Below are 13,706 nucleotides of genomic sequence, written 5' to 3' on the forward strand. Positions count from 1 at the left end.
CGAGGACGGACGGGGAAGCGCGGCGTGTCAACGGCCGCGCGAACCAATTCTATTACTATTTTAAATCATTGTATTGTGGCTCTTACAGCTATTACAATCCATCCATCCATACATTGTGTCAAGCAAATTTGTACATATGTTGCCATCATTTTCAAAACATTTTCTATTTGAGCTCTTTAACGCCCTCATGAACACTTGATAATTTATTATTTTTTACGTCTTACACCAACCGCTGTCTCCCTTCACCCACTTTTCTGTTGTTTGTCCCCCTGGAAGGGGGTTACATGTTGATCATTGTCATTGGGTCCACCTATCTCCCACTTTCCCCTCAACCTCCTGGTATTGCTACTCTCATTGGTTCTGAGGGGTTTATCTGCCTTGGATTCCTTGTGTTTCCAGCTCTTATCTGTACCAGAGTACATGCGCTGGTCTAGTTGGCTTTGTAAGGTAAAATGGGGGTCATGATAGTGGGGGAGAGGAAGCATTAAATAACTAGAGGAAAGTTGTATGTTTCATCAGTGCTAAACTGTACCGTAACTGGATCATCTAAACTACAAATCTTTATGAAAGTAGAAAGCTTCATATTTCTACAGCAGTAGCTGGAGGGTTCATACTGATGACCTAGGTTAGCAGCCCAAGTGAGTCAAGATGCCACCAGGACTCATATTTAACATCAGTTATTCAAATGTTTGTCTTAGCATTCATGCATAAAAATGATAAAAAACACTTCCAGATATGTAGGGTAGCTATAAGTCAGAATCAACTTGATGAGTTTTTGTTTTAATTACCTGAATTCAGAGCCCTGATGAAACTAAGGCTAATTCAAACCCATCAGCTACAGGGTGAGGGTGGAGTAGGGGGGGAAAGATGAGGCTGTCTAGACTGTAAAGATTTGGTCTCAGGAACCCTATACAGGGTTACTAGGAGTTGCAACTGACTTGATGGTAGTGGGTTTACTACTTAGATGTAAAGAAAATATAGTGCTTAAGTTAAAAAAACAAAACCGGATTACGAAACGACACCCATACAATAAATTAATGTAAAAAGAAAAAGAAACTGTGGAAGTAACAAAAATATTAACAGTGGTTTTACATACTTTGGACACGTTGTCAGGAGAGACCAGCCCCTGGCATAGGACATCCTGTTTGGTAAAACAGGAGGGCAGAGAAAAAGGAGGAAGACCGGAAGGAGCTGGATCGACACAGTGGCTACGTGCGGGCTCGCGCAGAGGAACAATGTGAGGATGGCGCAGGGCCCAGCAGTGTTTGGTTCTGTTGTGCCTAAGGTCACTATGAGTCCAAACAGACTCCATGGCGCCTGATAACATTGCTGGGTTGAAAAATGATAAAAGTTAACTTTCTTTTGCCTTTTGTACTTTATTTTCTAAATTTTGAACAGTAGGACTCTAGTGTGTGCAGTTAGCATTTCTTTCGTCCGTTCCCCCCCCTTTTTAAAAAAAACATTATTTGGTCTAGGGCTCACCCAGCAAACATGTCATCCAGCTAAAGTTAAGTATCTTCATGAACTTTCATATCCACACTGCTAACTAAAATCCTGCCAGTTCCTAGTTTGGGGTTGGGTCTCGTGGCATGAATGTGAATAAATGATTGCAGAGCACGGGAAGGGGGTCCCACTAGCAGAGCTACAAGCAGGGGCTTGCAGGAGCCTTAGGGAGCTGACATTCAAAACAGGTTGAAGCAAAGAGGCGTGGTGAGGGAGAAGTGGAAGCGTTACTCCACCTTTGGCTAGGGCACAAGGGTTCAGGTTTTCGGGCCAGGATTCCGCGGAGAGCGACAGCTGGCAGGCTGCAAGGCACCATTAATACAGAAGCGCTGGGTCCCCTCCCGAGTGGGGCTGCCGGTGGCCAAAGAAGTCTCGCCAGCCGGCGGGGGGGGGGTGAGGGCACACACTCCAGGCACAGGAGGCTTCTTGGAATCCGCTGCCTGCAGACGACAGCTGCCCAAAGGCTCCGTACAGCGCGGAAACCTGTCTCCCGAAGTGCCAGTCACCGCTTACACCTCACACCTCTCAGCTTGGAAGGAGCTCCTCTCAGGCCTAGCGGCTACTGCGACTTCCTACTTCCACCGATCCAAACGCCTGGCGGAAGCAGCAGCAGCAGCAGCGTAGCCAGAGACCGCGGCCTCATCCGGGCTCTTCAAACCGCGGCCCAATCCTCGGCCTCCTCTGGTCCCACCCTCCCAACCCTCCGCCCCCCCGCCGCCAATCCCTGATCAGTTCTCAGCCTAACTTGCTGGCATGGGAGTGAAGGCGGATTCTGGCCAATGGGGCCTCGCTTCCCATTTGAAGCCTCCAGTGGGCGGGCGCCGGAGGCGGGCTCTGCTGGCCAGAAAGTTCGGTTGCGCCTGTGCCATGGACTCAGGCACCCGGTGATATTGACAATAGGAGAGAGAAAGGGGCATTGACGAGGACCCACAGCGGCTACGGAACGGCGGCTCTGGCAGCGGTGGCTCCAGCTCCAGCGGCTGCTCCTCCTCCTCCTTCCTTCTCCTGCTGCCGCCGCTGCGGATCCAGTCTTCCTCCCGCCCTTCCCCCCCTCCCCACGTCGCCGCCGCCGCCGCCGGGTCCGGGGCAACTAGCAGAGGCGCCGCCCGCCGGGAATGTGAGCGGGGAGACACCGGCGGAGCCGCAACGGGGTCGGTGCCGATTTGATGGGACGGGTCCGCGGGGGAGGATCGTGAGGCCGCCGCCGCTGCCGCCGGAGAGCTGAGGTTCAGGTCCGGCCGTGAGGCCTAGAGGCGCCGCCGCCGCGGAACCGGAGGGACGCCGAGCCGGACAGCCGTCGCCCCGTGCTCCCCGCCGCTGCTCCGACCTCCCCCTTGCACCGCCCGGCCCCGCCGCCCGCCCCCGCTGCGGCCCTTTCGCCCGGCTCCTACCCCTCGAAACCACAGGTCATCTTCGGATTCTTCCCCAGAAGCTTCAAGGTAACTTCGTCCCTCCAGCGCCGCGGCTTGCCCGCTCCGCTTCCTCCTGCTCAACCTCCTGTGGAACCGGCGGGGCGCCGGCCCCTAGAAGGCCTCGCCTGGGCGAGCGAGGGGTGCAACGGTGTGGCGTGCGGGAGAGGAGCGCGTGCCACTTGTCTGATTTACCTGGAAATGGCTCTGCTGCCTCCTCTCCCACTCTTCCCTCACCCTCTTTTTTCCACCTCTGGCATTGGAGGTGTATGCTTGCCCTCTTTACCCACGGTCGGTGGTGGGGGAGAAACCGGGGTTGGTGTAGTGAGGAGGATTTTCAGTTGGGCTTGGGGTAGAGGGTGGGAGCAAAGGAAATGTGCAAGAACCCCTTCCCCCTTCCCTATCTTTCGCCTCCCCGCACCCTCTTCCCAGTTTGGATTCTCCCCGATGCCTGGAAATGCCCCTTGCCATCTTGCCTCTAGAATGGGAAAGCTCCGGGAGCCCTGGCTCCCGGTGAAACCTGTTTCCCGTGGCTTTGCACAGATCGGCCGCTGCTGCACGTTCAGGTCTGCTGCAGCGTGTAGGGTTGAGATCCTTGACGTTTCTTCTGGGCAGCGGGCATTAGGGGCAAATGATTTAACAAAAAAGAAAGAAAATCCACTATATATAGTCCTTAGAGATGCTGGATGAGGAGTAAAGAGGACACGTCAAGAGAGATGGAGGGGCAGGATTCACTGAAACCAAGTGTGGTTAGGGTTAGGGTAGGGTTAGAATGAAATCTGAATAATTCACAGACTAGATTGGACAAGCGAACCCAAATTTCCCACATGAAAATGTGATGTGGAGCTTTTCGCTGATGCAGTCATCATGACGTTTTGAAGTGGCTTTGCATTTTATATAGCCGTTCCCTTTGGGATATGAGACCTTACATGCCAGGTTAAATTAGGTAGATATTTTTAAAGCCTCATTAAAACAAACAAACTCAGCAAGAAACAGAACCAAACAAGACTCAAGAATTCCAAACCTCAACATTATGTATTCTTTTTGTTTTTGTGTTTGCTTTAGATACTCCTACTCTTTTCAGAATCCCGGTCATTCAAGTAACTTTTTATATTCGCTTGTTTCAGAAGCATTCCCTTCCTCTTTGTGTGGAAGTTAAAACACACACACACACACACACACAATAACTTATGTATTGAGAGGACAGGTGAGTGATTTCATTTTAGCATTTCTGCTTGCTTTTAATCTTGCATGGAACCTCTGCCATGGAAATGATGGCATCTGCTTAAATTAGTGAGTGAAATTGAGCTCAGTGCTTATTACTTTTAGGAAATATCCCTCTTGTAATAATTTGAGAGGGTTCAAAATCCAATTCGATGGAATGAAGTGAGTGTTTTATGATGAACTTAAAGATCTAAACCTCAAGGAAACGCAACTTAGTTGTCGAGGCTGTGAATTTATGTTTTCAGTTCAACTTGGGCACACGATTTCATCATAACTTTATTTATAAAGTTTTAATAACTTAACCATTCAAAAAGGAAAGCGTCTTTGAAATGCTTTTAATCGTGCCTTTTCTGAGTTCTGCTTAAAGTAATCTAGCCCGTCCTCATTTTGCAGTGGGGTGCAGTTTATCATAGCCAACAGCATTGCATTAAAAGTTATGCTCAGATAGTTGAGTAATTACACGTTTCGCTGTGCTATGATGATGCATCCGTGAAGGTTCTTGAAGCGCATTAAGAGTTTCAGCTCCAGAGCCCATTTATAATATTAAATACCTTAGGAAAATGCATGCATGACAGTTTTCCAGCTTCAGAATAGCTCCACAGTTGTCTCTGGAATCTCAAGATAAGACGAACTTTCCAGTTACAGAAAAAGGGACAAAGGGCTTAGAGGAGTCAAGTGTAAGTGTAAGTGAACATCTGTCATGCTCACAATAACAGAGCAGCACCCGGCATTAGAGTCATGCTTACATGATGGTCATGAGCTTCCATTTGACCCATAATAGTTGTGCTTCTCCGTTGACGTGCGACTTTAAAAAATGTCTTTAGTGTACTTTTCCATTTTCACGAATATTGTTTGTGAATACTTTAGACTTTGTATAAATCTCTTGTGTGCTTTCTTGGGAATGTGTCTATGAGTCCTTCTTCTCTTCAGTAGGGATATGTCCTCAGCACCAACTACTCCTCCATCAGTGGATAAAGTAGACGGATTTTCTCGGAAGTCCGTCAGAAAAGCCAGACAGAAGAGGTCGCAAAGTTCCTCACAGTTTAGGTCTCAAGGCAAACCTATTGAGTTAACACCTCTGCCGCTGCTAAAAGGTAAGGCTGATGACCAGGTGATGGACGTCTTTATCACTATCTTCTCCACACAGTTTCCCTTTTTGTCGAGATTCATCTCTGTTACAAGTTCTTTGTTGCCAGTTGAGGGTATGAGGCTCCAGACACATAGAAGTTACTGTTTGACCAGGTATCCATTCTCCTTTTTAAAGGGCCCAATTTAATCTGAATAGCAATGAACTCATTATCAGGAGACTCCCTCGCATTGATTAGTAGAAAAACTGAAGGCCAAGAAAATCTTGACGATCCCTGGGCCTGTGCTTTTCATTTCTTCTCAGGTGGACATTGAAGTGGACGTGTGACATGCACCGACAGCTACAAGTGGCTCACTCTTCCTCTCAGGATGTAGGTCCAGTAGAGATGATGCCATAATCTACAGCTAGAAAGGAGTGTTTGAAAGAATAGTATTTTTTAAAATTGAGGGGGGCGGGGAGAGGTTGTAATTGATTGCATGCTTTCTTGCTTTTGGATAGGTGAAAAGATAAACGATGACCACACTTGTTTTTCTCTGGGATGAATTAAGGGCACGTTTTTAAGGTGGACAGGAGCATTTGAGAAGTAACCCCTACCCCCACTCCACCCAAATTAGATCTTAAGCTATTACTTGTGTGTGCTTATACATTTTAAAGCTCCTTGTTAATTTGCTTCTTGTTTATGAAGAGGCAATGTTTGAATTGTATGAGAGCACAGTTTTTATATCACGTGCACTATAAGGCTACTCACCTCTCAAGGAGGACTGGAGACGTAGACAACATGATTCACTTTAGTGGCTGGGAGGAAATCTGACCCTGGTTTGCGGACATCTATTTCCGTAATAGTTTTATGAATTCACACGGTTTTAAAGGAAAAACTGGGAGTTTGATTGGAAAAGGTCCTCAAAATGTAGTCTAGGATATTTCAAACTTCTATTTTTCCCATATGAATTAAAAAAATAACATTTCAATGTTAAAACCTCAAATTGGTGGAAATGAAATGAATTTTGATTCCTATAAAGATGATCTACATACAGGTAGTATAGTTGAACTCTTAATACGTTAAGGGGTGACAATTTTGGTACCACATGTTGCTAATAAAAGTGAATGGTCTTTATGAAGCTTTGGCAGAAAAAGGAATGGGACATCCTTTAGGGATAAAACTAACATGCAAAACTGACTGGCACATTGACTTCTTTAGTAATTTATTGGCTGTAGTCAACATGTGTGGTTATCAGCATCTGTATCTGGCAAAGGACTTTATTTGCAGGAATTAAATTAAACATTTTAAGGATTGGATAAAACTTTAAATTTCATTGCTAAAAGAATTTCTTGGGGCTCGGGGTAAGCATTTAAATTAGAACTCCACTGACTATTCATTGCCATAGTATAAACTGGTTTTCTGGGTCATGAGCAGGATTTGGGCATGTGCCATAATACTTTGTTGTCCATGACCCCCGCCCCAGCCTTCCCCCATGTTTTAAAAAGAAGTCAAGTTACATTACAAAATTTCCAAGAAATCTCCTTTTCTAGAACATATTTTTTTGAGAGCTTGCTCAGCATTTTGCCATAGTGGAGAACTGGAGAGCAATAAGACCAAGTAATAATAGATATCCTCAAAAGCCTAATGTTAGGCTAAGAGTGATTCTTGAATAGCAAGCACATTCTGGGTAAATATTTTGGAAATAATTTATGCATTACATTTCCAGATCTGTCTATACAGAAATTCAGTCACCCCATAGACTTTAGTAACATGTATTTACATTTGATTTTTATGTTGAAGGCAAAGAATTTCTCAAATGGTATTTGTCTTTTAGTGGATTAATTTTTATTTGTTACCTTATTACCAAATTCTAGAAATTGCTTTTGGAATTTAATGAAAATTCAAGAATTTCTAATAATTCCTGCAGGAGAGATGAGAATAAATGATATATACTTGCCAAAGGATGGTTAATGATTTGAATAGTTTATAGTGTTGTTCTAACTGAATTAGACAGTAGTGTAGTTCATTTTATTTGGGGTACCCAATAAGTTAGAATTAAAATTTTTGAGTTGCTTAAAGAAATAAATCTCAGTGCCTTTTGTCACTTCCCAGGGAAATTTGAAAGTAGCGATTGTATAAACAATAATTAATAATTAGTGGTATATAACTCCTCTTTTTAATAATTCCCGAAACTGCAGACATTGGCCTTCAGTAATGACCACTCCTGTGTTTATTGTCATTAGCTGAGTGTTTGTGTGTCTCCTATGTGACTGGTAAGACATGGAAATAACACGTTCAGATCTGTAACAAAGTGAAGGGAGCACTTCATGTGTTTTGCATGTTTTCTAATAAGCAGGGTGGGGTTTTGATGTTTGTACTCTCGATGTTGTTTTCTATAGAAGGCAGCAGTAACATAGAGCTCTGTGTAATATATTGTGACCTGCTTTTTCCCCAACTGTGGGTAATGAAAATGGAGAATAAATTTAACAGGTAGAGACTTTGAATTTTCATCGATGTTTATTTTCAAATATTTTACACAAGAGTCGTAAGATTTTTGAGTCCGAGGGCTCTCACTGATTTCAGTGATTAAAAACCCAGGGGAGGGTTAGAGCCTTATGGGCTTGATAAGAAAGGATGGCGATGCCTTGCTTGTGCTTCTCTGACAGTTATCTAGCTGAGCCACTCACTCACGACAAACCAAGTCACTCAGTACTGACAGTCCATCCAAACATTGGGACGAACACATGCATGTGAGTGCACACCTATTTCTAACAATTAGAAATAACAGCAGTATCTGGTTAGATGACTGCGGATGTTCTCTCTCCACCCCTCCCCACCGTCCCATGCTTTATTTTCATCTTTCTTTGACTTTGAAAGATCCTTTAACTTTAGATTTGAATGAAATGGTTTTGAAAAATGCCAGTTCTTTGAAGATGAAATGATAATGAGGGCAGCATCATTATTTCCAGCCTCACAGTTTGTTCTGCACTTTTGAGGCGTTTTGCAGGTAGCTGGGGCAGTCAGTGTTAACTGTGCCTAAAGCTATGCTGACTGGAGGCATCAGTCAGCAGCAAGACACTCTTTGCTCGTTGGTCTTAGAGTCTTCCGACTGCGAATCTTGGGTTCCTCTAATGAAAGCAGTTTCTTTCTCCCTTTCTTTTTTTAATTTTAAGCAAGGGCTTAAAGTTCAACTTACATTTTTTTGTTCTTTTTGGGTGATGATTTGTTAGACTTTAGACATTCTACTTTGAAGCTGCCTTTGTGTTGTCTGTTCAGTAGGATAATTCATCTGGTTCATCCATATCTGCTTTGAGTAATATAAAGGAAGAATGTACCATGGAGTTCCAAATTCTTAGCATCAGCTCAGGCTCTAAAGTGTATTTTACAATACTCTTTTAAATCAATAATATTCTCTTCAGAATTTTCCCCCCCTTTTCTACGTTTCTCAATATTCTCTCAGTGCTTATCACCCTTCTTGTTTCCGTGTGATGCACTGTTCCGTGGGGTTGGAGTGTTGCTGCCTATAAAATTCCCAGTTTTCTCCTGATTTTGGACAAATGGGTTTACTCCTGAAGACCTGGGTGTCCTTGTCTGTAAAATATGCTTATTGCCATCCAGTCAGTGCTCACTCATAGCAACCCCTGGGGGCTTTGGAAATGGTTTATTGGAGTAGAAAGCCCAGTCTTTCTTCCGAGGAGCTGCTGGTGGTTTTGAACTGCTGACCATGCGGATCGCAGCCCAACACATAACCACTGCATCGCCAGGGCTTCATTGTCTATAAAATTGAATAATAATAATAACACAAGTATGATTGCCACCGTCCATCAAATGCTAGAAATTTTTAGTAGATAAAATAGAATACTGTTGAATTATTATTTGACTTTTTCTATTTTCCTAGCAAAAAGTTGAACATGGAAATCTTGGAAATTCTGAAACAAGAGCAAGTATAGTTTTGTAGTGATGAACATTATAACTCCAAAATTCAATAAGTAAGCTTGCAAACATTGAATTTAGTAGCCCAGCCATTTCTAAGCATCTTTATTTAGAGATTTTTGCCATTTACATTGGTGGTCAGCTACATTATTACCTAGTGTGATGCCTTTTTTCCTATAAAATTACTCTCTTTTAAAATAGGTAACATAAAACCAAAAAAACCCACAACCCAAACTCATTGCCATTGAGTAGATTTTAATTCAAGGAGACCCTGTAAAACTGCCCCTGGGTTTCCGTTGACTGCAACTCTTGACAGAAGTCGAAAGCCTTGTGTTTCCTCATAGGTAATAGAGTCAAACTCAAATTTCAAAAGCTACAGAAGGATGGATAGTAAAAAAAAACTCCCAGTGCTATTTTTATAATTCGTTACTGTCTCAGAAGCAACCAGTCCACGTTTTCTTGTGTTTTGGGTATGAGATTTTACAATGTAGTGAACTGGTTGATTTTATGTAAACATTTACATGTGTATGCCCAAATTTTGGGGGGAGAATTCGACAGCATGTTGCAGATTCTTAAAAGGGTACCTGATGCAACAAAACAGGTTAAGAACCAAGGATATAATTTTTACCTTGGATATTGAGCTTTGCTCTTAAACTGGAAGAACCCCTGTAAGTTGAAAGGCATTGGAAGGTCAACCCTTGAAACAGTGTGGAGATATCTCCTTTTGAGGGAAGAACTGATAAGCAATCTTGGAAAAGTCAAGGGCTAACCTCCAACATTTCCATGGGTGAAATTTGACACTCAGTTGTAGTTAAGCATTTCGTTTATTTTTAGGGAGGGATATATATCTTAATAATTTGCTCTGGAGCTAGAGAAAAATCTCGTAGCACCTTTCAGGTGGACCTGGCGGAGTTGTAAATGCGCTTGACTTGTTCATCACCTAAAAGACGGCTAGCAGCTTGCAGTTGCAAGGGCCCCGAGAGTTCACAAACAGTGAAACGAAAAGATATTGGAATTTTTCAACAAACTGAAGCCCCCTCTCATATTCCATTCTGTCTGAATATGGTAATCCTGCTTGCTTTGTACTTAATCATGGATTTCTGGCTGGAGGTGCATCATAGACTTCAGGGTTCCAAAAACCTCTTGAAATGATAGGTAAAGTGTCTGTGTATGTGTATGCTTTTAGATGAGGGAAGTCATTGCTTTTATTAGATGTTCAAAGATCCAGCCCTCTCATTCCTTCATTGTTCTAGCTTTTGGCTTAGACTTAAAAGATTGGGCTGTATTTTTGTTATTCTCGGAGTACCATGTTAGTTGTGTTACGTGCACATATATATTGGAGTTCTGCCATAAAACATAGCCTGTTTACAGAATTTATCAAAATGTGAGTTTCCCTTTAGGTGTTATCAAGCCAATTGAATCTCCGGCAAAGGTATAGCGGCCCATTTTTACTTAGAACGTCTTCCCTCTGACACCATGGTGTTCAGGTTTCAGCTCAAATGAGACCTCTGTAGGGACCTTCCACAGGGACTTAAAAAAATATCACCCTCTGGGTTCTATGATTGCATTTATTGGACTCTGAACTTACTCAATCTTGGTACGTTTGTTCACTGCTATGTTATCCATCCTCCCCTCACCTGTTAGGATATAGACTTTAGGTGTAGACCTCTTGTTAGGATATAGACTTTTCAGGTGTAGGCATCGTTTATCTCTAGGATTTAGACCATGGTGACTGCATAGTTGGCATTCAATAAATATCTGTTAGCAAATGAGTGGACACTGCTGATTAGCACTTAGTATAGACAGTAGTGGACTAGCTGCCCTCAAGTGGGCTGGGTAACGGCGATCCCATGTGTTTGGAGAACTGTAGGGTTTTCAATGGCCGAATGTTTGGAAGTAAATTGTCAGCACTTTGGATGCAAATGCATGATTTTTTTTTTAAAGGATTAAATTGCTGAGTACCTTCGTGTCCCAGCAGTTCTGTGTTTCAGGCCACAAACAGAATTGGTACCTTGTGGAGAGAAGAGGGGGTGGGTTTTATGTATGTCATCTCAAGAATTATTGCTTTTCCTTTGGGGTTTATCACTTTCCTTTTTGCAAGCGTTAAGATGTTAAGGACAGTGAAATACATTCTTTGGCAGTTGATGTTAGGGGACTGAATTATAGGCTTAATCAGGTCACTAGACTTTCCGTGTGGTTTCAGAGAAACTAACCTACCTGAACTTTTTAATGGACTTTCAGAGAAGGTTTGAAGATCCAAATTTTCTCTTGATCAAGGTAATTTTGGGGGGTCAGTTTTCTTGTTCAACTTAAGACTTTATAATCATGTTGGCTCTTGATATTAGCTTGTGGTTGCGGTGCTTGTAAAGAACAGTGAGATGTCTCTGTATTTTGAAAGGCCAAGGTCGTTTTTTGGCTTGTTTGTAAATGATGATACCCTGGTTTTACTGCTTAAAAATTTTTATTTTAATCCTGTACCTGTCAAGATTTTAGATTTCTTTTATGTTAACAGTGGAATTGAGCAAAAAAGTGAAATTTTAACTGAGCGGTATAACAGCATAGGAATATTCTAGGACAGTTGGTCCTCAGGGGTGCCTGTATAGGTCTTTGGGTCATAGACACCAGGGTTTGGATTCTGGGCCCACTGCTGATAGCTATGTGACTTTTAAGGTACGATTTTCTCATTTCTAAAATTGGAGAGTAATAGAATCCACTTCATTGAGTCAGCGTGAGGATTAAATGTCATAAAGCACGTGAAATCTTTCACCCAGCGCTGAATAGATTGCAGGGGTTGAGGAATATTAACTACAGCAATATTAATTACTGGGAAAAACTGTAAAATGGGAAATGCTACCAGGGTATTTTAAGTTGCTTTTTATTCCTTTAGTGTATGATCTAGACTACTTCCCCTTAAGGAAGAAAAGCACTGCGGAGGGAGAGTCCTGAGTTTAAAGGTGAAAGGAGAACTAGTTGCGATGGAACAAGATTAGCTCTACTGTTTTGTTAATGTCACTTTCAGACTGGCGGTGCATTTCAGGAATAAGAACTCAGAGTAGCTAATGTAATTATTTTCAAGAGAAATTCCATTTGTGGACACTTTTGTGTCCACAGGTGACACTTTTGTTAGATACACACTCATTTTAGATATTTACTGTGGCAGGAACTCCAAACTCCAAACTTCTGTAATTGCTTATAGCTCCCACTCAAAATAACTTGGGGCATTCCCCTTATATGCATCTGGATCTGTTTATGCATGTGCAAATGTATTATACAAATGCGTTTTATACTTGAAAACAGACACAAACATAGACATTTTAAAGGGATGGTACTAAAAAACACAATGTTGTAGATGGTTCAGGACTTGATTTCCTCCCTCCCAGTCCCTAGCAATTGTGCTGGTGTGGAGCCAGGGCTTTGTCTGTGATTTTGCTTTTGAGACAGAAGCATAAATAGGAGTCAGGTTTAAGCTATGTTTGTTGAGGTGTGAATGGGCAAATGTCTTTCTTAGTTTACTTTGGAGAGTTTTTTCCAGGCGTTTAAATTTACTGTATTGTACAGAAGCAAACTATGATTTGAAAATTTAGCCAGTTTTTGTAGTAACACAGATGGTTCTTTGTTAAAGGTTCTCTTATCTTGTGGTATTTTGGTGAGTTTCAGAGGCCTGTGACCCTCTTCCAATTCCAGGCAGTAAGTACTTTGTGTCTTTCTACAGATTGATATTTTTCTGGGCAAAGTATTCTGATCATCTGAAGCCCCAAAGCACTTTCCTCAAAGGTCAGGAACCATTGCTTTAGGTGGTGGGCATCAATTTCCTCACTCAGAGCAGAAGAAATGAATTTATCATATAATCCCTTCCCAGTAGGAGGGAGAACTCATGATAAGAGGGTTTTCTCCTGTTTTTCTGTCCTGATGTTTAATTCTTTTTGATACCAATCAGAATTTTAAAAGATGGTTGAAAGTAGAAGTTACCAGAATACGCCAGAGGGATAGCTATGAAAGTTGTTATCGGTCCCAATTGAAACATTGCAGTGAGGGAACAGGAGTACCAGTGGTAAAGTGGGGTGTGTCTAGGTAAAAGCATTCTTTTCTGGGACAGCCCTAGACGGTGGGCGGAGCAGTGCTTCAGGTTGTCTTTGCTAATGAAGGCGGAGGTTAGCAACTTGTAAAAAAGAGAAGCAGTATCTTGTTGGTTCTGCCGTGTGTTGGGCAGGGTCCCGGGTGTATCACTGGAAAGCCTTCCACCACCACAAGCAAAGATGCTTCCTGTTAACTGACCGTCAAGTGGAGCCTTGGTGGCAGTGTTGGGCTGCCAGCTTCAAGGTCAGCAGTTTGAACCAGCTTCTGGAAAAAGATGAGACTATCTCCATAAAGATTTATATCCATGGAAAATCTAGGAAATAGTTCTGTTCTGTCCTCTTAGATGGGTATTTTGAGTTTGGTGGGTCACGTAGGCACTCAAAGCGAGCTTTGGGACCCCAGACCTATCTGGTTCCAAAGTATGTGCCTTTCCCACTACATTAGTAGTAACTGAACCCCAGTGAGAGCGGGAGCAATTTTGTTCAGGCTATGC

General features: G+C 42.8%; 1 protein-coding gene across 4 annotated transcripts in view; it reads left to right on the top strand.

The window, feature by feature from the left end:
- Positions 1-2,350: 2,350 nt before the first annotated feature.
- Positions 2,351-13,706, top strand: part of PPP2R5E (protein phosphatase 2 regulatory subunit B'epsilon) — a 172,107-nt gene continuing 160,751 nt past the window's right edge. For 3 of the 4 annotated variants that reach the window (XM_075531953.1, XM_075531955.1, XM_075531956.1), the window contains exons 1-2: positions 2,351-2,942; positions 5,067-5,230. In XM_075531953.1, the coding sequence (XP_075388068.1) occupies positions 5,074-5,230 (157 nt within the window). In that variant the 5' untranslated portion in view covers positions 2,351-2,942; positions 5,067-5,073. The remainder of the gene's footprint in view (positions 2,943-5,066; positions 5,231-13,706) is intronic. The other variant, XM_075531954.1, reaches the window with a different exon arrangement.

Source organism: Tenrec ecaudatus, chromosome 14, assembly GCF_050624435.1.
Source record: "Tenrec ecaudatus isolate mTenEca1 chromosome 14, mTenEca1.hap1, whole genome shotgun sequence".
Lineage (NCBI taxonomy): Eukaryota > Metazoa > Chordata > Mammalia > Afrosoricida > Tenrecidae > Tenrec > Tenrec ecaudatus.